Raw genomic sequence first — 26,017 nt, 5'->3', positions numbered from 1 at the left:
ATTCTCTCAGTCTGAGAAAAAGTAGCCATTCCTGGCACTGGATTCGCTGAGGACTGAAGTATCTATGAACAGAGTGAAGTGTTCCTCTTGTTCTGTTCCTGACTCGCCAGCTCCCACTCTGTTAGAGCTAATAGGAACTGCAGATGCTGGAGAATCCAAATAACAAGGTGTGGAGCTGGATGAACACTGCAGGCCCAGCAGCATCTTAGGAGCAGGAAATCTGACGTTTCGGGCCTAGACACTTCGGGCCTTTATCTTTGGCTGAACTGACAGATGATGATATGAGGAATATCATTCCTAAATGACTCATGTTCAAGAGAATAACAATTAGTGTGTCTATGCTTCCTGCTCTGATCAGTAAACATAATTTTTCAGGAATGTGAGAACACTTATTGACCGAAATTGAGGGTGACATGAACCAAACCTACATTTCTCAAAATATATAAGAAGGTGGCTTAGACACCAACTTGTTCTTAATTTCTAAAGGCAAGTGTAAGGCATTGCATTTTGATTTGTCAAACTGCCAGGCTTGAATCAAAACACACTTTATTTGTACACAGTTGTCGAAATACAGACAAAAGGAACAAATATTGGATAACCTAATTCTATTGAAAAACATAACTGATTAAAAGGTTATGTAACTACAAAACAGTAACATAGAAGTGTACAGCACAGTACAGGCCCTTCGGCCCACAATGTTGTGCCAAGCTTTTACCCTACACCTAAGATCTATCTAACCTCCACCCCTACGTTATACTATCATCCATATGCCTATCTAACAGCCGCTTAAATGCCCCTAAAGAGGCCAACTTCACTGCCTTCTCTAGCAATGCATTCCACGTCCCTACCACTCTCTGAGTAAAGAACCTACCTCTGACGTCTCCCCTATATCTACCTCCGCTCACTTTAAAACTATGTTCTCAAGCAAGGTATATCAATGGAATTAGGAATGGAGAGAATGGAGGAGCCATGAGAAAAAAAAACAAAGCGAGTACTAGGTTTTATTTCGAGAGGGATGGACTGTTCCAATATATTAACATTGTATTGGCAGAGGCAAATTCAATAAGCTAGATCGTCTCACATGCAAATTTGGGCAAGAACTGTAACAGATTTGTTCCAAGTTACATTTACTTTCAGCGTTCTAGAAATAGGACAATATGAATTTGAGGGTACAGTCTAGATCACCCTGCAGTTTCATGTAGACTGGGCTGTAGAAAGGACAACAGATCTGTAACCACTCATCTCTTCTGTAATCTTACCATTCTTTGGATGGAATTCCGTTTCACAGCTTTTTTCCTCAGATGACCAGCTGCTGAAGATTTGCCCGCAGTATACAGACAACCCTCCCATCACTGACGACTAATGTGTTGCCATATGCAAATTCAATGTCTTCTCTCCAACTCCAGATCAGTGATATATACCAGGAAATCAGGTGACCAATACTGAATGCTGAGGATAAATCAAGGAACTGCAGAAAGACACCATCAGTTTTGGTCAGTGAAACCAAATGAACACTTTGTGAAAACCAGCTTTGATCAAGATTTACATCTTCCAACTAACAGTGTTTCAACTAAATTATTTCAGTGATGCACATGCACAGTAATCCTATAATTCATTTCATGTGCATCACGACCACCCCTTTCATTGGTCATCTTCTTCCTTCAACAAAAATCTGTCAGCATCAAAAGATACATTTTTCCATTAGTAAATCCATGCTGACTCTCCTGGGTTAATCAATTATTCTTAAAATGATTTTACACTTTGCCAGAGTTTTTAAATTCGTTTTTCCAGCACTGGAAATGTAATAGTAATTGGTCCCCTCTCCCTCCCCCTCACCACTCCCTCCCCGTTATTGTTTCTAACTCACACCGTCCAACACGAGCAATAATTCTTGTCTGTTGTCTCCATATCTGATCTGGGAACTTCACTGTTCCACAGGTTAGTGACCACTACTGGCTGTAAGCAGGAACAGCAACCAGCCCATCAAATGTTCAGAGTTTGTCAGAAACAGCTTCATGTGAGCGAATGGAATCTGTGTGTGCACTCAACACTCACTTTGGAACATACTAAGATTAAAATGATAAAACAACTAATTGTACCTAATAAAGAATACTGTTTGGATATTTGTTAGCTTATCAAGTTACAGCTTTATTCGAAATTGAGTCATGTTTCACAAAAAATAGTTTGTTAGGCTGAAAGAGTTGAAATAGCGAAAGCGTTGTATTTGTGTAAAAATGAAATGCTTAGAAGCTCTGACTGTTTTGAGGCTTGAGCTTATTTTAGCCTTATATAGATTTGAAATATTCACCTTCCCTCCCCGTGTGTGCAGAAGCCATTGGAGCAATTCAGGGTTTCCAGCAGCTTCTGTGATAATTTCAAATTTCAGGTGGGTGCAGTACCTCACTTTTCAAGAAAAGCTGGAAAGACCATCCCTGTACTGCAGTCAACATCGAAATAAAACATGCGAGGCAGCAGCAGAGAATGCTTCTGAGAGGGTGAGTGATGCTGGTTCCACACTGCAATTCAGAGAAAGCCACATCATGAAATCAGGGAACAACCTGATGGGTCTGTCTTATCACACAATGAAACATTAATGTATTTTCAGCAAATGTCAGCGATGAAATCTCATTTATTTCATCTGGGGTCATTCTGTTGAAAACCGATATAAAATCACAACCCTGTGATGGCTGGGAATCAGACTCAGGTCCGGTGCATGGAAGGCAACCATACTCACCGTTATACCACCAACACTCTGACTCTCAAGCGCGTGAAAAAAAATAGTCAACATGACCAAGTGAATGGGTCTGTCATAAGAATTTGGCTCACATCTCTCTAAACCATTCCTTTCCATATACCTATCCATGTGCCTTTTAAATGTTGAAATTGTACCCTCCACCACCACTTCCTCAGGCAGTTCATTCTATGCACGCACCACCCCCTGTGTAATAAATTAGCCCCTCAGGGGACTTCTAAACCTTTCAATTCTCACCTTAAACCTATGCCCCTCTAGTTTTGGACTCCCCTACCCTAGGAAAAAGACCTTTACTATTCACCCTGTTTGTGCCCCTCATGATCTTATAAACCTCTATAAGGTCTACCCCTCAGACTCTGACATTGCAGGGGTAAAAACAGCCTCAGCTTGTCCCACCTCTTCCTATATCTCAAACCACCAGCCAGATATGTCGGGCAGATTGTCTATGAGTCATGCAAAGTATAATTCTGATGCTGCTGATACCCCACCCGATCACCTAGTTGTGAGTTGGTAGATCTGTTTGAAGTATATCCCATTTAGCACAGAGATAGTGACGGAGTGTCTGTAAACTGTGTGACAGGCAGATTGGCCACAATATGGTTTGTTATATTCTTTTCCCATTTGTTGGTTTCCTCATCCTCTGCTGCAGCCCAAGCCCGGCAGCTGTGTTCTTTTGAACTGTCCCAGTCCAGTCAGCAGATGATGCTGCTGAATCTGTATTGGTGATGGACACTGAAGCCTCCCACACAAAGTACATTCTCTGTCTTTTCCACCTTCAATATTGTGTTCAAATACAGAAATTCGAGGGATGTGGTAATTGATAAACAGAAGAATGTTACCTTGCCTGACTTTAATCTGATGCCTTGAGGCTTTGTGGGTCAACATCAATGCTGAGCATTTCTAGGGCACCACCAAACCCATCTTGACTGTATACCAGGAAGTTGTTATTTCTGCTGGATCTGAGCTGCCAGTGGAACTGGACCCTCCCTGAGATTATCATTGTATTGTCTGGGACATCATCTGAATTGTGGGATTCCGTGAGCATGACTATGTTCGATTGTTGCTGGATTAATCTGTGAGAAATAGACTGCTTGTCAGTTTTGGTCCAAGTTCTGTACCTCTTTATTTCTTTGACTCTTAAAATGAAGCCAACAGAATTATATTTTTCAACTGAAAATTATTGAATTATCGTCACTTTAATAATCAGAGTACACACCTAATTATTGCTTAATTTAGAAACTACAGTAACCGGCTGATTATTGCTCCATTCAATACCCGCAGGAAACAACTGATGCATGTTCAGATCAATAAACAGACTACATTTGCACTACTATATACATCAAAAATACTATTGAAAAGGCCTGAATCCACATATTGTCTTGATGGTACAAACTGGTACCTCTTCCAATAAAGAGTGACTGGTTCCTAAATCAGTTCAGATAGCTTCTAAACTGGATCTGGACAGTTATTCAAACATTTCCTCACAACAGAATCATACAGATGCCTTTGAATGAGAGGGAAGTGCACGAAACAGGTTAGACCATGGACTAGTGCAAGGCTCAGTGCAATTTTCAGCATTTACACAAATGACCTGCCAATGACCATGTCTCATAAGTTCGGCTGTGTTGATAAAATCTGGTGTGCCACATAAACTCCGTAATTCTACACCCTGACCAAATTCTTAATGAAGTTGTTACGAAGGTGATAGAATACTGCAACTCATGGTGCCTTGCATTGAATCCCTCATCAACCATATCCAGTGCCTGTCAGCTTCACAATACCGGTGTCCAAACAGAATTGTGTATCTACGTTGATGGCTGGCATGATACCAACTAACATCCTGATGTGTGACGCAAGGCAGAAAATTAATCCAGCGATAATGGGAACTGCAGATGCTGGAGAATCCAAGATAATAAAATGTGAGGCTGGATGAACACAGCAGGCCCAGCAGCATCTCAGGAGCACAAAAGCTGATGTTTCGGGCCTAGACCCTTCATCCCTTCTGATGAAGGGTCTAGGCCCGAAACGTCAGCTTTTGGGCTCCTGAGATGCTGCTGGAGCCTGCTGTGTTCATCCAGCCTCACATTTTATTGTCTCAGAAAATTAATCCAGATGTTTTCAATATTGTATTGACCATTAACAGCAAAGTCTTATTATTGAAGATCATAAATCTTTTGATGATAGGAGCTTGATTGTCCAATAAACAAATACACTCATTTATTTAGTTCAATTTTAAAACTGGAATCTAATGAAAACATAGTGCACAAATGATGAGTGTGGTTATTGCACCCAAGATTAAATTATTGTTGAGCCCAAGCACTTTAAGAATATTCACTAATTTTTCCCTTGAATACAAATATTCCATACCTAACCTTTGTTATGACAATAATTTCAGTATATTTCCAAATATTCTTCAGTCCTGATAAGAGTACATTTTAAATTGGTTCTATCTATCTCATCTATGAATAATCTGGTATCTATGAATGTCAGTGTCCATGTGATGCAGCTATTGTAAGCCGTGCCTCTGAAAAACTGATGGATTGTTCGAAACAACATATCACTTCACCTTTTCACACAAAGTAAAGTACTGACTGTATCCAACCAGCTTATGCTCACAAACCTAAAACCAAGTGTCCACTATTAGTCACGATTGGACAGCATTTTTAATGAATTCTAATCAATTTATCTGCTTTTCTGAATGGGCTGGCATCGATTTCCCATTCCTAGATGCTGTTGAGAATGTGTGGCTGAGCTGCTTTCTTGAACTGTTGATAACAAGGTGCAGAGCTGGATGAACACAGCAGGCCAAGCAGCATCAGAGGAACAGGAAGGCTGATGTTTCGGGCCTAGACCCTTCTTCAGAAATGATCAAGCAACTTGAACTGCTGCTTTCCATGTGCTCTACATAGACTTACAATACTGTTATGGCAGACTTTGAAGCAGATATGCTTGAGCAGTGGTATATTTTCAAATCAAGATGGCGAATGGCTTGTAGTTCTGCTGGTCGTGCCGTTCTAGATGATTGTGGGTTTGGAAGGTTCTGTCTGAGGAACTTTGGTGAATTTCTGATATGCTTCTACTAGCTGGTACTTATTTCTGTTAGTGAGAGTCAGTTGTGAAAATCAAATGGATGTGGTGGCAATCAAGTGGACTGTGCCATCTCAGATGATGTCAAGCTTCTTGGGTGTTGTTGGAGTTTCACTTGTCTAGGCAAAAGAGGAGTATCCCACCACACACCTGACTTATCCCTTGCAGAAGGTGGATAGGGTTTGGGATGTTAGGAAATGGTCATTTGCTGCAGAATTCCTACCTTTTGATTTGTTGTGTCACCAGTGTATTCCTGTGGATTGCCTAGTTCAGTTTCTGGTCACTGGTAATCCCAAGATATTGATTCTTGAGGATTCGGCATGGTTAACCCCATTGAATATCAAAGGACAGTGGTTTAATTTACTATGATTAAAGATGATCATTGTCTAATATTTATGTGGCATGAATGCTATTCGCCACTTTTCATCCCAAGCCTGGATGTTGTCCAGATCTTATTGCATTTGGATATGGAACACAGAACATAGAACAGTACAGCACAGTATAGGCCCTTCGGCCCGCAATGTTGTGCTGAGCTTTTACCCTAATCCTAAAGTCTATCTAACCTCCACCCCTACCTTATACTATCATCCATATGCCTATCTAATAACCGCTTAAATGCCCCTAATGAGGCCGACTCAACTACCCTCTCCAACCACTCTCTGAGTAAAGAACCTACCTCTGACGTCTCTCCTACATCTACCTCCACTCACTTTAAAACTATGCTCCCTCGTATCAGCTACATCCATCCTAGAAAAATGTCTCTGGCTGTCTACTCTATCTATAACTCTGATCATTTTGTACACCTCTATCAAGTCACCTCTCATCCTTTGTTGTTCGAAAGAGAAAAACCCTAGCTCTCTCAACCTTTCTTTGTAAGACCCTCCCTCCATTCCAGATAAATCTCCTCTGCACCTTTTCGAACACTTCCATATCTTTCCCGTATTGACGCGACCAGAACTGGACACAATACTCCAGATGTGGCCGAACCAGACTTTTGTATAGCTGGAGCATAACTTCACAGCTGTTGAACACAATCACTATATTAATGAAATCTAACACACCATAAGCCTTTTTAACAACTCCATCAACCTGGGTTGCAGCTTTCATGGAACTGTGAACATAAACCCCAAGATCCCCCTGCTCCTCCACATTGCCAAGAATCTTTCTGTTACCCCTTGTTCTGCTTTCAAGTTTGTCCTTCCAAAATGGATCAATTCACACTTTCCAGGGTTAAACTCCATCTGCCACTTCTCAGCCCAGCTCTGCATCCTATCAATGTCCCTTTGTAACCTAGAACAGCACTTTGCACTGTCCACAATGCAACCCACGTTTGTATCATCCGCGAACTTACTGATCCATCCTTCCACTCCTTCATCCAAATCATTTACAAAAATCACAAATAGAAGAGGACCCAGAACAGATCCTTGTGGTACACCACTCATAACTGAGCACCATGTTGACTATTTTCCATCCACTACCACCCTTTGTTTTCTAAGGGTCAGGCAATTCTGAATACAATCTGCCACATTTCCCCCTATCCCATGCTTCCTTACCTTCTGCATGAGCCTACCATAGGGAAGCTTATCAAATGCCTTACTTAAATCCATGTATGCCACATCCACTGCTCTACCTTAACCCACATGCTTGGTCACTTCTTCAAAGAATTTAATAACGTTTGTGAGGCATGACCCACCCCTCAGAAATTCATGCTGAGTATCACAAATCAAACTGTGCCTTTCCAAGTGATCATATCTCTCAGATCCCTTTCCAATAATTTGCCCACCACTGACGTAAGACTAACTGGCCTGTAATTTCCGGAGTTATTCCGTTCCCTTTTTTGAACAAGGGAATGATGTTTGCCTCTCTCCAATCTTCCGGCACTGTACCTGTGGACAGTGAGGATGAAAGATCATGGAGTGCTTCAGTATCTGAGTAGTCACAAATGCTCGTGAACTTTGTGTAATCATTAGCTAACATCCCCATGTCTGACCCTGTGTTGCAGGGAAGTCCATTGATGAAACTATTGAAGACTGTCAGGGATATGTCACTGCTTTGAGGAACTCCTGCAGAGATTTCATGCAGCTACGATGACTGACTTCCAACAGCCACAGCTTTCTTCTTTTCTGTGCAGGATGTCTCCAACCAGGGAGCATTTCCACTGATTACCATTGACACCAGTTTTGCTCAGATTCCTTAATGCCATGCTTGGCCTAATACAACCTTGACGTTAAACACATTCAGACTTATCCACGCCTAGAATTAACTCTTTTTATCCATGTTTGAATGAAGGCATTCTTTCACATTTTGACCAAGAATATGTTGATGGGGTGTGATTTGCCAATTTGGCTTTGTATTGCTTTTTTGTGCACAACATATACCTGATCAAATTTCTACTCTCTCATGTAAATGCCAATGTTGTAGCTCAGTAAGAACTGCTTGACTATGGGGGCAGCATGTTCTGAAGCACATGTCATCTGCCATTGCTTGGATGTTGTCAAGGCCCCAGCCTTTGCCAGTCAAAGGAGGCCAAGATGAATCAAACCATCAGCATTTCTGTCTGAAGAGTTTTCCAAACACGTTTAACCTTTTCTATGTATTGATGTTTTGGCTGCCCCATTGTTGATTATTGGAGATATATTTAGATTCTCCTCCTACAGTGCGTAGTTGAATTGTTCACCATAATTTGCAACTAGATGTGACAAGACTTCAGGGCTTAGATCGAACTTGTTGATTGTAGAATTATTTAGTTCTATCACATTCTGCGTAGGCACATAGCGAATCTGTTGGTGAAGACCATGGCTTGGATGTCATTGTGAAGCAGGTGGAGAATGGTGTCAGAATTCTGTGGGCATCCAAATTTGAGGAAAATATGCCATAATCCCTCATGGTTGACAGAGGCAAAGGCCCTTGTGAAATTGAAGAAGGACATGTACGAAGAGTTTGCTGCCATTCCTTCCACTATGCTTTGATTTGTCACATACTGAAAATCCTGTCCATTCTGCCTCTTGACGGGTGGCTGCTGCACTGATACTTGAGAGGAGGTCTACTGCCACTGGGAGGAGGCAACTGTGGAAGATTCTCGTGATTACCTTTCCCATAGTAGATAGTAGGGAAACCTTTATATAGTTGAATCTCTCTCCTTTCTTGGAGATGGTCATAATTACAGTGTATCTGAGATTTCCCAGCATGTTCTCTTCATTCCAGACAAGGGTGATGAGGTACTCATTATGGTTTGGAGGTTTGCTGAGATGGCAATGGGTAGTGTGTTGTGGGATGGTTTCAGGACCACTTCCGTCGAAGGCTGAGAATTGGTGGAGGAGGCCTTCAAAGTGCTCTCACCTGTGGGAGTTGACTGCCTCTTGGTCTTTAATGAGTGTTTCTCTGTTTTTGACTCTCAGTGGGGTCATTCCCTGTGTCTTTGGACTGTAGATGGCTTTGCTTGTGCTAAAGAGGCCTCTCACGTTGTGGCTATCAGTGAGTCACTGACTCTCCTGCTGACTCTCTTCACCCAGCAACTGTTCTTTATGTCACAGATTCTTCGTTGCACCTTGGTCTTCAGTTGCATGGCTGCTTGTTTTCTTCAGTTTTGAAGGAGTGCTGGTTGAGAAATAATTCACATTTATGGCCTAGGAGATGCTGGATCTCCTGCTTATTCTCACTCCTGCTTCATTAGCCTTACCCCTTTGTTCGTCTTTTGCTGAACCTCAACATATATATTGGATCCAGGTTCAGTGACAAAACCACGTTGAGTGGGAGAGAAAGCAGTGGAGAGGACAAAATAGTTACAATTCGATGTGGGCAGGTTCACTATGTGCAAAGAATTGGCAGATATGATATAATGTGAAGAAATGAGATTCACATTGTTCGGAAAAAAAGACTAAGGTTTGCTGTTTTAAAAGTTGGCAAGTCATAAAATCTTGCAATATCTAAGAAATATTAGAGAGTGAAATTAAGAGGTCAAACAATGAATTGCCAGGAATTGGATTTGGAAATTGTGGGAGCTTTGCTGTGATCGTGTAGGGGCTTGTGGGAGGAAATGATCACCATGAACAAGCTCAAAAAGCCAAACAGATGTATATGGCAATTTACAGATGTTCTTAGGCTGCAGAGAAACAGACAAATGCTTGCAAACTGACCAGATTGGGGAGAACAATTCACTTTCCAAATGGCATCATGCCAAGTCAATCTTTGATGCAAATAGAAAAAAATTACCTTGACAAGAATGGGTCAGAAAATAAATTGCAAAGAATTTGTTCAGGATATGCAAATCAAGAAATATGGAGGTAGTGAGTGAATGCACATTGAAAAAAAATCTGATCAGAGATAGGGGAGAACTTTAATTTATTGAATAGACCTAGGGAAAGAAGTGGTCCAATTTTAGGTGAGATCATTTACAGGTTGTGGGTGTCCCTGGCCAGACTATTTCCCATCCCTAATTGCCCAGACTGTAGTTCAGAGTTAACCACACGGTTGTGGGCCTGGTGTCACATATAGGCCAGACCAGGTATGGATGGTTGTTTCCTTCTGTAAAAGACATCAGTGAACCAAACATGTTATTTTCCTAATAATTCACCATGTTTTTACAGTCATTATTTAATTTTTAATTCCAGATGTTACTTTAAAGATTCAATTCAAATTCCATAATCTGCAATGACATGATTTGAAGCTCAGTCCACTGAATATTTTTGTGTTTTGGGACGTATACACTGGTGATCATACCATTAGACCATTGCCTCCCAAAATGCAAAGGAGAGATGCAACATATTTGCACAAACGTGCAAAACCGTGCATAAGACTGGTTCCTACAAAACTAACTGCTTTATTGAGAATAATGCAGTGAAAATCCCCTAATGCAAGTGAATGAACTTCCAGTAATATGGGGATAATTCCTGGGAACGTAATTGACTGTATTGGTCTATAGTGATCAGGCAATGCCAAGATGTTTTGTATGTTGACTTTCTTAACTTTAATGGTCCTTTGTATAATACATACGTTCAAAGAAGATATTCAGAGAAATGTGCACCAATTTTGTGATAACAAAATACAGTGATATTTTAGCTGATGTAATGACAATAGGAATGATGATGAGATTTGGCATACAGTGATTCAGTATAAAGTTCTGCAGCATTGTAGCCTAGTTGGTAAATTTGTGACATCCAGAGAGATTGTTAGCAAGCAACAGTGGGGGAATAATCTTGAATTTAAGAGGATGTGGAAAGGAGTTTGCAAGTTTGGAGAAGATGTTACTGACAGAGCAGAGTCAATGCTCAAAGACTAATGTGAGCATGACAAAGACAGAGACAGTGGTGGTCAAGGGGGTAGCTACAGGGGTAAATCTTCTTCCATGAGTGTAACAATTGTGTTCCTTTTGAGTGAATGAGAACTTTAATGGGAATTCACAAAGTCAGCAAGGATAGATGAAGCAGGAGTCTTCCTTGAAGTATAAAGACATTGAAGTTTAAAGAAGAAATTTCATTACCATTGATTCTGCAGTTCTGATCAAATTAGGAAGAATAGGAACGAATGAGATGGATGCACCCAAGGGGCCAGTGTCAAAAGAGGTGCAAAAGTTTGGAAGAGAGTATGGGGAGTGTGACGTATGTTTCAGTGACTGATAGTCTGAGATGGGGATAGAGCGCTGGCGAATCTAGACTCAGAATGTAATGTGTTTTCAACAGAGAGAAATTTCAGGTCAGGGTTAATACAGATCTATGTTCCTGTTAGTGCAAAGGGCAAGGCAGGTTGATGTGAGGAATGCAGGATGACGAGACAACTTGAGACTGTCGTCAAGTAAAGGAAGGAATGTATGTCAGGTACAGACAGCGCAGATTGAATGAATCCTTAGAGGAGTATAAGGGCATTAGGAGTCCACTTAAGGGCAAAAGAATTACTCTGGAGAGAATAGGGGTCCTTAAAGATCAATGAGGCCATCTATATGCGGAAATACAGGAGATGGGTGACTTACCAAACTAAAACATAATGCCAGTATTTAATGTAGAGAAGAACATAGAAGTTAGGGAACTTGGGGAAATAAATGGTGATGTTTTGAAAAGTGTCCATATTACAGAAGAGGAGGTGCTGGATGTCTTAAAATGCATCACGTTAGATAAATGCCCTGGACTCGATCAAGTGTATCTCAGAACTTTGTGGGAAGCTAGGCAAAACATTGCTGGGCCCCTTGCTGAGATGCTTCTATCATCGATAGACATGGATAAGGTGCTGAAAGACTGGATGTTGGCTAAGGTTGTGCTACTATTTAAGAAAGGTAGTAAGGAAAAACAAGGAAATTATAGCCTGGTAAGTTTGACATTGGTGGTGAGCAAGCTGTTGGAGGGGATTCTGAGGTTAGGGATTTACATGTATTTGGAAAGGCAAGGACTGATTAGGGATAGTCAACATGACATTGTGCATAGGAAATTGTGTCTCACTAACTTGATTTAGTTTTTTGAAGTGGTGACAAAAAGGATTGATGAAGGCAGTGTGCAAACATTGTCCATGGATTTCAGCAAGGCTGAACAAGGTTTTGCATGGTAACAAGGTGTAGAGCTGGATGAACACAGCAGGCCAAGCAGCATCAGAGGAGCAGGAAGGCTGACCTTTTGGGCTTAGACCCTTCTTCTGAAATAAATAGGGAGAGAGAGGAGGCAGATTGAAGATGGATAGAGGAGAAGATAGGTGAAGAGGAGACAGACAAGTCAAAGAGGCAGGGATGGAGCCAGTTAAGATGAGTGCAGGTGGGGAGTTAGGAAGGAGATAGGTCAGTCCAGGGAGGACGGACAGGTCAAGGGGGTGGGATGAGGTTAGTAGGTAGGAGACAGGGGTGGGGCTTGAGGTGGGAGGAAGGACAGGTTAGGGAGGCGGGGATGATCTGGGCTCGTTTTAGCTTGCGGTAGGGTGAGGGGAGATTTTGAAGCTTGTAAAGTCCACATTGATACCATTAGCCTGCAGGGTTCTCAAGCGGAATATGAGTTGCTGTTCCTACAACTTTGGGTGGCATCGTTGTGGCACTGCAGGAGGCTCAGGATGGACATGTCTGAGGAATGGGAGGGTGAGTTGAAATGGTTCAGCACTGGGAGGAGCAGTTGTTTAGTGCGAACTGAGCATAGGTGTTCTGCAAAGTGGTCCCCAAGGCTCCGCTTAGTTTCCCCGGTGTAGAGAAGGCCACAATGGAAACAGTATACCACATTAGTAGATGTCCAGGTGAACATCTGCTTGATGTGGAAAGTCTTCTTGGGGGCGGAGGTGTAGGGGCAGGTGAGGCACTTCCTGTGGTTGCAGGGAAAAGTGCCGGGTGTGGTGGGGCTGGAGGGGAGTGTGGAACAGACAAGAGAGTCACAGAGAGAGTGCTCCCCCCAGAAAGCAGATAAGGGTGGGGAGGGAAAAATATCTTTAGTGGTGGGGTCATTCTGCAGATAGCGGAAGTGTCGGAGGATGATGTGTTGGATTTGGTAGACTGCTTAGTAAGCTTAGATTACATGGGACCCAGGGGAGCTAGCCAATTGCATACAAAATTGGCTTGAAAGTAGGAGACAGAGGGTGGTGGTACAGGATTGTTTGTTGGACTGGAGACCTGTGAGCAGTGGTATGCCACAAGGATTGGTGCTGGGTCCATTGCTTTTCCTCATTTGTATAGATTATTTGAGTGTGAATATAGGATGTATTTTTAGTAAGTTTGAAGATGACACCAAAATAGACAGTGCAGTGAACAGTGAAGAATGTTACCTCGGTATACAATGGAGCCTTGATTGGGTGGGCAAATGGAGTGGCAGATGGCATTTAATTTAGCTAAATGTGAGGTGTTGGTAAGGCAAACCAGGGCTGGACTTACACTGTTAATGGTCGGGCCTTCGGGAGTGTTGCTGAACTAAGAGACCTTGGGGTGCAGGTGCACAGTTCTTTGAAAAGGGAGTTGCAGGTAGACAGGATGGTGAAGAAAGTGTTTGGCCTGCTCGCTTTCTTCATTGGTCAGTATCTTGAGTATAGGGGTTGGGAGGGTCATGTTGCAGCTGTACAAGAGGTTGGTTAGGTCACTTTTAGAATACTGCTTACGATTCTGGTCTCCTTTCTACAGGAAGGATCTTGTTAAACTTGAAATTGTTCAGAAAAGATTTACATGGATGTTGCTGGAAATAGACGGTTTGAACTATACGGAAATACTGAATAGGATGGAGCTATTTTCTCTGGAGTGTTGGAGGTTGAGGGATGACCTTTACGGAGGTTTTTAAATTCATGAGGTGCATGGATAGGTTGAATAGCCAAAGTCTCTTTTCCAAAACCAGAGGGCTTTGGTTTTAGTTGAGAGAGGAAAGATTTAAGATGGATCTGAGGGCAACTTATTTCTCACAGAAGGTGGAACAAGCTGCCAGAGGATGTAGTAGAGGCTGGTATAAATAATTATAACTTTTTAAAGGCATCAGGATGGGCACATGAATAGGAAGGGTTACGAGGGATATGGACCAATGCAGGCAAATGGAACTAGATCAGTTTAGGGTATCTGGTCAACATGGACGAATTGGATGGAAGGATCTGTTTCCATGTTGAATGACTGTATACCTCTGTGACTGTATGACATTACACATTACCTTCATGTACATGTCAGAAAATTCAGAAAGGCAGTTGACGAAGTGTGGAAGTTTTTTCAAAATATTTGAACACGTTAGTTGTTTAATTGGAGCAATTCGAGCTTCAAAATACGTATAGTACAGAGAGGAGATAGAAATGAAACTGGACCTGGGTGTGGTCAGCACACATTTGGAAGTTGACCCAAGTTTGTTGATGGTGTCATCAAAGGGAAGCACTACACATGACAGGAGGAATCAGTAATGGAAATGTTATGAACTCCGGCAGATTCCCACTTTCCAATGTGGGAATGGCAAGACATTCAATGGATGAAGATTTTCAGATTACTGTGAGATGATTTCGAATGGACTCACCAAAGGGCAGTAATGCAAAAGTGGGAAAGGTCACAGTCTTGGCAAGCTGGTGCTGGAGGGTGGTGACTTTGTACGAACTGACTTCAGCACGATCTTATTCTTACATATTTTATGATCTGTTCTGCTACCCTGGTGCACATTGTATGGTACAATCTCTCTGTTTAACATGCAAAATTAAATTTGTCAATGTATTTCATGACATGTGACAATAATAAATTAAATCAATCAATTTTGCAAACAAGAGACCATAAAACACTTAGATATAGGACAGAGATAAGTCATTGCTGCTATTAAGCCCACTCGCTATTTAAGGAGATGATGGCAGATCTTATAAACCTCCAACACCATTTCCTGCATCATTCCCTCACTAATTATGAATCTGTATTTTAGCCTTGAATATGCTTAATGTCACAACATCAACAGTCCTCTGTGGAAAATCATCACAAAAATTCTCTGAGAGAATATTAATGCCCACTTAGAAAATAAAAAAGTCATTCATATCTCTTTCTTAAATATGTGACAAATTATTCCGAGAATATGCAGTTGGGTTCTGAAGTATCCCACAAACGGGAACACAATCTTTGCATCTACTCTGTCAAATGCCCTAAGAACCTTATCATATTCTAACATATATCCTCTCATTTTGCTGAAGTCCAATGGGGTCAAACCCAATCTGGTTGATTTTTCCTCCTATGTAAATCCTTCCATATTCGAGATCAAACTTCTCTGGACTGCCACCAAAGCCAATGTACCCTTCAACAGATAAGTGAATCAAAACTGTTCATGATCTTCCAGGTGTGGTCAGAATATTGCCTTGTATAGATTCAGCCTTTATTGTAATTTGTAATAAAAGTGAATAGTCAATTTACCTACCCTATTAGCTGTGCAACTTGGACACTAGCATTTTTTTGTGATCTAAGCACGAATCCATTGTCAAGGATTTTATAGCATTTAGAAAGCAGTGGCAGGATCAGACAGAATCAGCATGGAGTTATGAAGGGGAAATCATGCTTGAAAAAATGTTAGAATTCTGTGAAAATGTAACTAGTAGAGTTGACAAGGGGGAGCCAGTTGATGACATTTATTTGGACCTTCAGAAAGCATTTGACAAAGTCCTACATAAGAGTTTAATGTGCAAGATTAAAGCGCGAGGGATTGGGGGAAATGATTGAGATGAATAGGAAACTGGCTAATAGAGAGAAAACAAAGAGTAAGAATTAATGGATCCTTTTCAAATTGGTAGTCAGTAACTACTGGGGTGCCACAGGGATCAGTGCTGGGACCCCAGCTATTCACAATATATTTTAATGATTTGGATGACGGAACAAAATGTTTAACATCCCCAAGTTTGCAGATGATACGAAGTTGGGTGAGAGGGTAAATCATGATGACCATGCAGTGATCCTTCAATATGATCTCGACAGGTTGGGTGAGTGGGCAAAATCAATGGCAGATGCAGTAAAATTTGGATAAATATGAGGTTATTCACGATGGAAACAAAAACAAGCAGGCAGATTATTACCCGAATGGCTGTAAATTGGGAGAGGGGAGTGTGCAGCAGGATCTGGTTGTCCTTGTGAATAAGTTACTGAAGGTAAGCATGCAGGTGTATCAGGTGGTAAAGAAGGCAAATGGCATGTTAGCCTTCATTGCGAGAGATTTTGAGTGCAAGAGCAGAAATGTGTTGTTGCAGTTGTACAGGGCCTTGATGAGACCACATGGGGAATATTGTGTGCAGTTTTGGTCTCCTTATCTGAGGACGCAGACTCTTGCTCTCGAGGGAGTGCAGCAAATGTTTACCAGGCTGATTCCGGGGATGGCAGGTCTGACATATGAGGAGAGATTGACTAGTTTGGGATTGTTTTGGCTAGTGTTCAAACAAATGAGGAGGTATCTCATAGATACTGACAAAATTCTAACAGGATTGGACAGTGTAGGTGCAGGGAGGATGTTCCCAATGGTGGGTATGTCCAGAACCAGGGCTCACAGTATGAGGATTTGGGGTAGACGATTTAGGACAGAGATGAGGAGATTTTTTTTTTCACCCTCATAGTGGTGAGCCTGTGGAATTCATTACCTGGAAGTAGTTGATGCCAAAACATTGAATGTATTCAAGAGACAACTAGATATAGCACTTGGGCCAATGGGACCAAAGGTTATGGTTAGAAAGCAGAATTAGGCTATTAAGTTGGATGATCAGCCATGACCATGAAGAATGGTGGAATAGGCTTGAGGGGCCAAGTGGCCTCCTCCTACTTCCATCTTCTATGTTTCTATGATATCTCTGAAATCCGTCTGCATTGCAACTTTCTACCAACATCACACATAAAAATAATGTTCAACTTTTTTATCCTTCTGCCAACATGAAAAGCCTCCCATTTCTCCAGATTATATTTTTTCCATTCAGGTGACCAGTCTGCAGTCCTCTGTAGACTCCTCGTGTTATCCTCGCTATCAGTCTTCTCAACTATTTTTGTGTCATTCTCACAAATTGCCTACTCTAATCACTGAACAAGGTGGTGAAAGCTAAAGAGGTCAGTTTCATATCGCAATGCAGTCAAACAACCCCGAGAAAAGCATTGGAACATTTGGAATTTAATCAGTGAATGGTTCACTGTGAATAGAAGGACATCACTGAGTCGGGATGAGATCTTGAATTCAGAATGTTTATGTGGACAGCACTGTACCTGTCAGAAAGTGACCTTTTTCAAGTTTTACTTTTGTTATTAGTTCTGTCTGAATTGTGCACTTGAGTCCCAGCACTAACTAACTCGTGTTACCAAGAGAATTAGCAGGCTGCCTTAATTTGTTTTCATTTTTTTAAAAGAAGCAACAAGAAATAAAAGATGCAGTTACGCCATTATCGTCAAGGTGATCTCAGAGGGTATAAATTGAGAGCACTGGAAATGATCAGCTTCAAGTTTAATGCAAGCACTTTGCCAGCATCAAGAAGAGTCTCATCACTTCACATGGAAAATGCTTATTCCAATTCAGCATGTGCTTAAATCATATTATATGGTTCTTGCGATTGTTGGTATAACAGGTAAATGACAATCATCGATTGAAGCAACCAGAGCAGTTTTGTAAGTTTGTGTATGAGCTTCTCTTTGGTACTTTGTAACTTATAATGTTACATTTTGATTTCTTAGTCCTGGTTATACCAACATGTTAACTGTGAGATCATTTTCTTGACTGATGATTTAACTCAGGTCACATTCAATTTCCTGAATAGATGGTAAACCTCAGTTTGTAACTAATAGGCTTAGAATTTTTGAGTTAATGTATTTAGTGGAATATTGTGAATTGTGAAATCAAACCTCTGTGCAAGCCAACTCTCTGACATCATCTTTCAGTGGGAGACGTATACTAAAGCACTCAGATTATCATACCTGACCCCTGTGACTGTACAGTACTTCTAGTACCCATCCAGAAAGAATATCACTGAGCATAGTCACTGACTGCATTGGATCACTGTGGTGGATTAGTTTATCAAACATTCATCATGAATATGTTGAAATATTTTCGATTACATGAAAGATTATTTGCTCTACTGGGAGACTTCTCTGTTTTCACCAAACTTTGAATCCTCATCCATTGATTCATTTGACACATGCATTCAGCAACACCACTTATTTCCTTCCCTTTGTGCTCAGAACTGTGCTATAGAATGCAGCTTCCACTTCAATTTGTGTCTGTCTACACAATTCAGAATCAAAATCAACTTTGTCAAAGAAGATGCATGTTGTTTTCTAAACTTCGACTCTGCTCCTCTCTCCACAGATACTGTCTGATCTGTTCAGCAATTCTAACACTTTATGATTTTTGATTATCCCACTGAATCCGAGCTGCTCTTAATTTCACGGTGGATGGGATTAGACCCACCAACAATATGGTGCTGTCCCCAGTCACAATCTTTCTGACATCGCTTCCTTGGAATTGTTTGATGACCCCACAAGTAATTGATTTGTTTAATTTATTTCACAGTTCATTCCACCTATAAATTATCTGTTTCTCCCTCCCGCCGGCTCTTTCCCTCCCTCCCTCTCCATCTCTCCCTCTCTTTCTCACCCTTTCCTTCTCTCTCTTCATCTCCCTTTATCTCTCCCTCTCCCTCTCGCTCTCTCTGATGTATTTGAATTCGAAACATGGTGCCTTTGGATGATGTTCTTAACAAATTTATTAATTCAGCTCTACCCAAGACATTTTTTCACATTTTGTTGATTTAAAATATGTAAATCAATTAAAAGCATCACCTCTTTTTTACCTGCTGGGAAATGTAGTCAATATCAGACTGAAATTCTATCATTTTTTTCCTCACTTGCTGCACCTTTGGCCATTGCCTTTCAACCTCCTTCCATGGCTTCTGTGCATTCAATTCAGGAACATGAATGTCCTACAATATTTAATATAAACCGCTCCCCCATTCCCAGAATTCAATTCACTTCGTTTCCTCATCCACACCTGAGGAAAAAAGTTTGGTTCCTTTATCTTGAATTAAACGCCACCTGTTGTCCATCTGTCCTGACAAAGTGAAAACAGGATGACCTGTCTGCCTGTCAACACAAGCACCATGCAATGCACAGGCACCCTGCTAGAATGGATCGGAACTAAGCTCTCCAGTGCTGCAGATACAGGAGGACCATTGAACAACTAACATGTGGAGGGCATTATGCAGACAGCACACATTTTTGACGATAGTGGAGCCAAGTGCATCATTATACTGCTGTAATACTTGCTGACAGTGTCAGTGAGACGTGCTGACTCAATGACCTCCTCCTGAGATGCTCAACATCTCAGCTTACACTGTGCTAAATGTGAAACTGGGATTTTGAATGATTGGTTACTTTTGTTTTGGTGCATATTGGTGAATTTGCAATTCGTGAGTTCGAGGAACGACTGTACGCGGATTGGAACAAGAAATCTGTTTGTTCCTGTGGATGATCTGATCTGTGGGTCACGCACAATCTTCGATCCTGTCCAAATCGGTCAGGGCTCCCATTCTTTAACGGGGTCCAATCCTACAAGGAGACCAATCCTTGTGGATGCCTAATATTGAATTGATTTACTTATTCACAGGTTTGAGTAGATGCGTGACTATAAACCTTAAAGTGTTTCGATTCCAGACAGAGTCCAAAGTTTTGGTATTTTTGTAACATAGTTTGAATCCAAAAGGAGAGTGTTGAATCCTGACCATTTCCGGTTGTTGATGTGGCTCCAAGCCTGAGGAGCTATTTTTACTCCAACAGGTTTCACTGAGGCAATTGCCTGTATCTGGCAAATACATTCCCATCCTGGGGAAGCATCCAATCAATGGATAGGCGCAATGATTCCTAAAGATTCCAATGACTTTGCACTTGGTTTAGCGTCATCGTGGGTCTGTATGCAAGGAATGTTCAACTTTAGATTTGCATGGTCTGGGGACTTCTGTGTCTGAGGATGGCCTAACTATTGAACATGTATAAATCCCTGGGACTCTGATATTTAAATAGAAGGGGAGCTGCAGGCAACAATGAAGAAGGGTCCGGACCTGAAACGCCAAGTTTTCCTGCTCCTCTGATGCTGCTTGGCCTGCAGTGTTCATCCAGTTTCACACTGTGTTATGAATGATCCTAACCAGTTATGTAGTCCAATCCTGGAATGTGTCCAAATAGAAAGGAAGGTACAGATCTGGTGGGGATGGGATTGGATATTTCCACATGTCAATCCTGTATTTTTATCCCAGGTGTGAAATTTTATGTGGAAATCAAGACAGAGAGTCTGGAACCCGAAAAGTAGCTGAACACAATGTTTTCCAGATTCATTAATGTATTTAAATTCGGTTAGACTCAGAACTGTCCTTTTAAACTTTTAATCTCTGATTATTCCCAACATACAACCATTTGTTGATGCTGAATTCCATTCACTGCTATGTGGTTGAGGTACAGAGAATGCTTCATTCCTAATATCCTGCTTATTTTCCCCATTCTGTCTCACAGTTAACTTACTGGGAATTGTGATCCTATCCAGTGGAAAGTGTGGTCTCCATGCCTCCACCACGTGTTATCTTGTGGCCATGTCAACGGCGGATCTACTGGTTGTTATCACTGAGGTCGTACTGAACCAAATTAATTATTATTATCTCCCAGTTTCATTCTTATCTATCACCCCTGTGTGTAGTGCCCACACTGTCCTGCTTCGTGCAGCCACAGATTGTTCTGTCTGGTTCACCGTCATGTTCTCCTTTGATCGATTTGTGGCCATTTGTTGCCAGAAACTGAAAGAAAAATATTGCAGCAAGAAAACTGGTGTTATAATTCTAGCGATAACTTGTGTTCTGTTATGTTTAAAAAACTCTCCCTATTACTTTATATTTGACAAGCAAGAAATAATCAATAATATACCATGGTTCTGTTATCCAAAAGCGAGCTTCTATACTGAGCCACACTGGGTGGGGTTTGATTTGTTTAATACATTGTTAACACCTTTCATCCCATTTTCATTAATTCTGTTGCTCAATGCATTGACAGTCAAACATATTTTAGTGGCCAGTCGAGTCCGTAAGGGACTGAGAGGTCAGAGTATTGGAGGGAATCACAGTGACCCAGAGATGGAGAGCAGAAGGAAGTCTTTAATTTTACTCGTCACCATATCTGGCAGCTTCATAGTTCTATGGTTGGTGTTTGTTATTGAAAACATGTATTATTTCATTGGAGCAACAGATCCCACTGACTACACCGATTCTGAATATATATTTCAACAAGTTGGATGGATGCTGCGAAACTTAAGCTGCTGCACAAACACATTTATTTATGGGGCGGCTCAGTCCAAATTTCGAGAGCAGGCAAAGAGCGTGGTGAAATATCCAGTTAGATCAATTATTGAATGTATAAAGAATAAAAGGTTTTGAGTGCAACACTGTTTCCAGACTATGAATGGATTATTGATACCTAAACTAACCATAGAGACAAAATAAGCAACAGTGTACCATTGAGCGAGAGGAGACAACTGCAGCTGCTGATGGCCAGTGAGCAGTTGGTTTGTTGGCAGATACTCTGCAGGCTAGGCACTCTGTTGTTCTCTGATACGTTACAGAATCTGCATATTGCTGTCCCATGATGTTGGATGTTGCTGCTGCCTTTGAAATGGCAGTTAACCAACCCTTGTGATTGGCCACTGCCCTATCCAATGAAGTAGCTTACTGTTGTAGCTGACAGCTGCGTCAGTCAATGAAAACGCTGCTCCCACTGAAAAGACAGCCTTCTCTCCTAATCAGCGTGATCCAGCAGCAACAGAGGCTTGTCAATAGACAATAGGTGCAGGAGTAGGCCATTCAGCCCTTCGAGCCAGCACCACCATTCATTACGATCATGGCTAATCATCCACAACTAATATCCTGTTTCTGCCTTATCCCCATAACCCTTGATTCCACTATCTTTAAGAGCTCTATCTATCTCTTTCTTGAAAATATCCAGAGAGTTGGCCTCCACTGCCTTCTGGGGCAGAGCATTCCATTATTCCACCACTCTCTGGGTGAAGAAGTTTTTTCCTCAACTCTGTTCTAAATGGCTTACCCCTTATTTTTAAACTGTGTCCTCTGGTCCTGGACTCATCCATCAGCAGAAACATGCTTCCTGCCTCCAGAGTGTCCAATCCCTTAATAATCTTATGCGCCTCAATCAGATCCCCTCTCATCCTTCTAAATTCAAGTATATACAAGCCCAGTCGCTCCAATCTTTCAACATATGATAATCCCACCATTCCGAGAATTGACCTCGTGAACCTACACTGCACTCCCTCAATAGCAAGAATGTCCTTCCTCAAATTTGGAGACCAAAACTGCACACAATACTCCAGGTGCGGTCTCACCAGGGCCCCGTATAGCTGCAGAAGGACCTCTTTGCTCCTATACTCAATTCCTCTTGTGATGAAGGCCAGCATGCTATTAGCTTTCTTCACTGTCTGCTGTACGTGCATGCTTGCTTTCATTGACTGATGTACAAGAACACCTAGATCTCATTGTACTCCCCTTTACCTAACTTGACTCCATTGAGATAGTAATCTGCCTTCCTGTTCTTGCCACCAAAGTGTATAACCGCACATTTATCCACATTAAACTGCATCTGCCATGCATCCGTCCACTCACCTAGCCTGTCCAAGTCACCCTGTATTCTAATAACATCCCCCTCACATTTCACACTGCCACCCAACTTTGTGTCATCAGGACATTTGCTAATATTACTTTTAATGCCTTCGTCTATATCATTAATATATATCGTAAACAGCTGCAGTCCCAGCACCAAGCCTTGTGGTACCCCACTGGTCACTGCCCGCCATTCCGAAAGAGTCCCGTTTATCACTACTCTTTGCTTCCTGTCAGCCAGCCAATTTTCAATCCAACTCAGTATTTTGCCCCCAATACCATGTGCCCTAATTTTGTTCACCAATTTTGTCAGGGGAAACCGCTGAGAGGATGTTTCTCTCCTGGGAGAATCTAGGGCCAGAGGGCACAGTCTCAGAATGAATGAGTACTAATTTAAGAAAGCGATGAGGAGGAAATTCTTCTCTCAGAGGGTTGTGAATTTTGTAAGTCCTTGTCACAGGGAACTGCGGAGTTGAGCTCTTGTGTATATTTAACACTGAGATAGATTCTTAATTAGAAGGGGAGTGAAGAGCTACGGGGAAAACACAGGAGAGTGGATGTGAGGAGTATCAGATCAGCTAATAAGTGGCAAGTAACATTGGTGCCACACAAATGCCAGGAAATGACCATCTACAATAAGAGACAAGCTAACATCCACCCCTTGACATTCAATAGTTTTACCAAGACTGAATCCCCCAGTATCAACAGCCTGGATGTTATCCTTGACTAGAAACTCTACTGGGTCTCGCCTCATAAAAGCAGTGGCTACAAGAGTAGGTCAGAGGTTAGGAATACTGTGGCGAGTAACCCACATCCTGACTCCCCAAAGCCTGTTCACCATATACAAGGCAAGTCATGACTGTGATGGAACACTCCCCACTTGCCTGGATGAGTGCAGCCTCAACAATATGCAAGAAGCTTGGCACCCATCCAGGACAAAGCAGCACCCACTTAATTGGCACTGCATCCACTGCCTCCACCACTGATGCTCAGTTGCAGCAGTATGTGTTATCTGCAGGATACACTGCAGAAATTCACCAAAGATCCTCAGACAGCACCTTCAAAACACAAGACCACTTCTATTTCGAAGGATAAGGGGAGCAGATATATGGAAACATCACCGCACGAGTGAGCCACTCACTGTACTGAAATCTGGACACTCACTGTCCTGACTTGGAAATATATCACCGTTCCTTCACTGTCACTGAGTAAACATGCTGGAATTCCCTCCCTCATGGCATTGTGGGTCAACCCACAGGACACAGATTACAGCGGTTCAAGAAGGAAGCTCACCATCGCCTTCTCAAGGGAAACTAGGGATGGGCAATAAATGCTGGTTAGCCAGCGACGCCCACATCCCGCAAAATGAATTAAAAAGAAGAAACTGCCAAACTTGTCTCAAGCAACTGACAGCTACCTTCTCAAACACCACTTAGATCAACATACACAGGGTTTTCAGATCCAGAACTGGACTGCTTTAGTCACCATGTAACTCTTAACTGTGAAGCCTGACAAGTGTGTACAAAGTGTGAGGATAGGGGTGACATCGGTAAAAATAAAATCAAAGAAGTTGCATGAAACAACAGCAGCCAGTAAAATAAAGGGAAACCCAATGCATGTTTTAGAATTTTAGGGGTAAGTGGATAGGGACATTAGTGGCAAACTGTGGATGGAGGAAATAAAACAGAAAGTGCTGGAGAAATGCAGTAGTCTGGCAAAATATAAACAGAGTTCAAATTTAAAGTCTAGAAACATTTCTTCAGAAATGATAGCAGCAGGGAAAATGTACTATTTATGGAGATGGGGCAGGGCGTGGGTAATGAATTGAGTGGATAGTTGGAAAGGGAACCCAGAGAGAAAGAGACAAAGGTGATTATGAGGACTTTGAATAGTTAGCAATGTGTTGGCTGTGCTGAGGGCAGTGCATTTCATGACAAGACTTGAGATTATGGTGGTAGGTCATAGACAAGGAAAAAGGTGTCATGCTGTAAAATTGTTAAATTCAATGTTGAGTCCTGAGGTCTGTAAGATCCCTGGACAGAAGATCAGCTGTTGCTTGTCCAGTTTGAAGTGAGCCTCATTAGATCACTGCAGTAAGTCTGAAACAGAAATGTTGGCAGAGAAGTATTGGGAACACATTGTGTTGAATTGGCAGGCAACTGGAAACTCAGGGCCATTTTTGTCGAAAGGATGGAGGTGTTCTGCAAAGTGGTTGCTCAGTCTGTGTTTTGACTCCACAATGTAGAGGAGACCACATTGTGAGCATTGAATATAGTTGACAGGAATGAGTGAAGTGCAGGGAAAGGGCTGCTTCACCTGCAAGTTGTGTATGGCACCCTGGATACTGAGAAGGGAGGAAGGAAATGGGAAGGTGTTACACATCTGTATTTGGATTGGAAAATGCTATTGGGCTGTGGAGACGCGTTGAGAGTGGAGGAACGGGAAATGGCTCCTGCAATAGACTGGTAACAGACAGGAGGGAAATATGTGTCTGGTGATGTCATCCCACTGGAGGTGATGGAAATGGCGGCAAATGGCCCACTGGATGCGGATGCTGGTTGGGTTGAAGTAAGAACATGGGGACTCCTGTTGTTGTGGGACAAAGCACGGGAATTGTGGATAGATCAAGGAGGCTTCAGTGAGGTTTAAGATGAATATTGTACATGTGCGTTCTCAACAGAAAAGCATGACATAAGCCTCAAAATCAGACAAGAAAATTCTGATATAATTGCAACTGAGTGGGACTGGGGGAAGTACTCGTGCATTTAGCAGCCTTCAAAATAGATAAGTCTCCAGACCCATATTAGACATATCTGACACTGATATGGGAAGCCAGGAAAGAGGTTACAAGACTCTGATATAAATTTTCAAATCATCTCCAGATACAGGAGATTTGCCAGAGGATTGCAGGACAGCCAATGTGGTACCGTATTCAGGAAGTGTGATAAGGATAAACTAGGGAACTGCAGACCAGCAAGTCTAGCATCAGTGATTGAATAACTAATGGAATAAAATCCAAGGGACATTAGTAATCTCCATTTAGAGAGGCAAGGATTACCCAAGGATAGTCAGTATGGTTTTGCCTAGGGAGGGGGGGATTCTTTCTGCCAAGGTTGATTGATCTTT

General features: G+C 41.9%; 1 protein-coding gene across 1 annotated transcript in view; it reads left to right on the top strand.

The window, feature by feature from the left end:
- Positions 1 to 21,658, top strand: part of LOC125449518 (probable G-protein coupled receptor 139) — a 43,323-nt gene extending 21,665 nt beyond the window's left edge. The window contains exons 4-5 of the mRNA XM_048525335.2: positions 17,600 to 17,815; positions 20,748 to 21,658. Coding sequence (XP_048381292.1) covers positions 17,698 to 17,815; positions 20,748 to 21,658 — 1,029 coding nt within the window. The 5' untranslated portion in view covers positions 17,600 to 17,697. The remainder of the gene's footprint in view (positions 1 to 17,599; positions 17,816 to 20,747) is intronic.
- The last annotated feature ends 4,359 nt before the right edge of the window (positions 21,659 to 26,017 follow it).

Source organism: Stegostoma tigrinum, chromosome 46 (genome assembly GCF_030684315.1).
Source record: "Stegostoma tigrinum isolate sSteTig4 chromosome 46, sSteTig4.hap1, whole genome shotgun sequence".
NCBI classification, from domain to species: domain Eukaryota; kingdom Metazoa; phylum Chordata; class Chondrichthyes; order Orectolobiformes; family Stegostomatidae; genus Stegostoma; species Stegostoma tigrinum.
The sequence above is the reverse complement of the archived record's forward strand: the minus strand, read 5'-3'. Positions and strand labels throughout refer to the sequence as shown.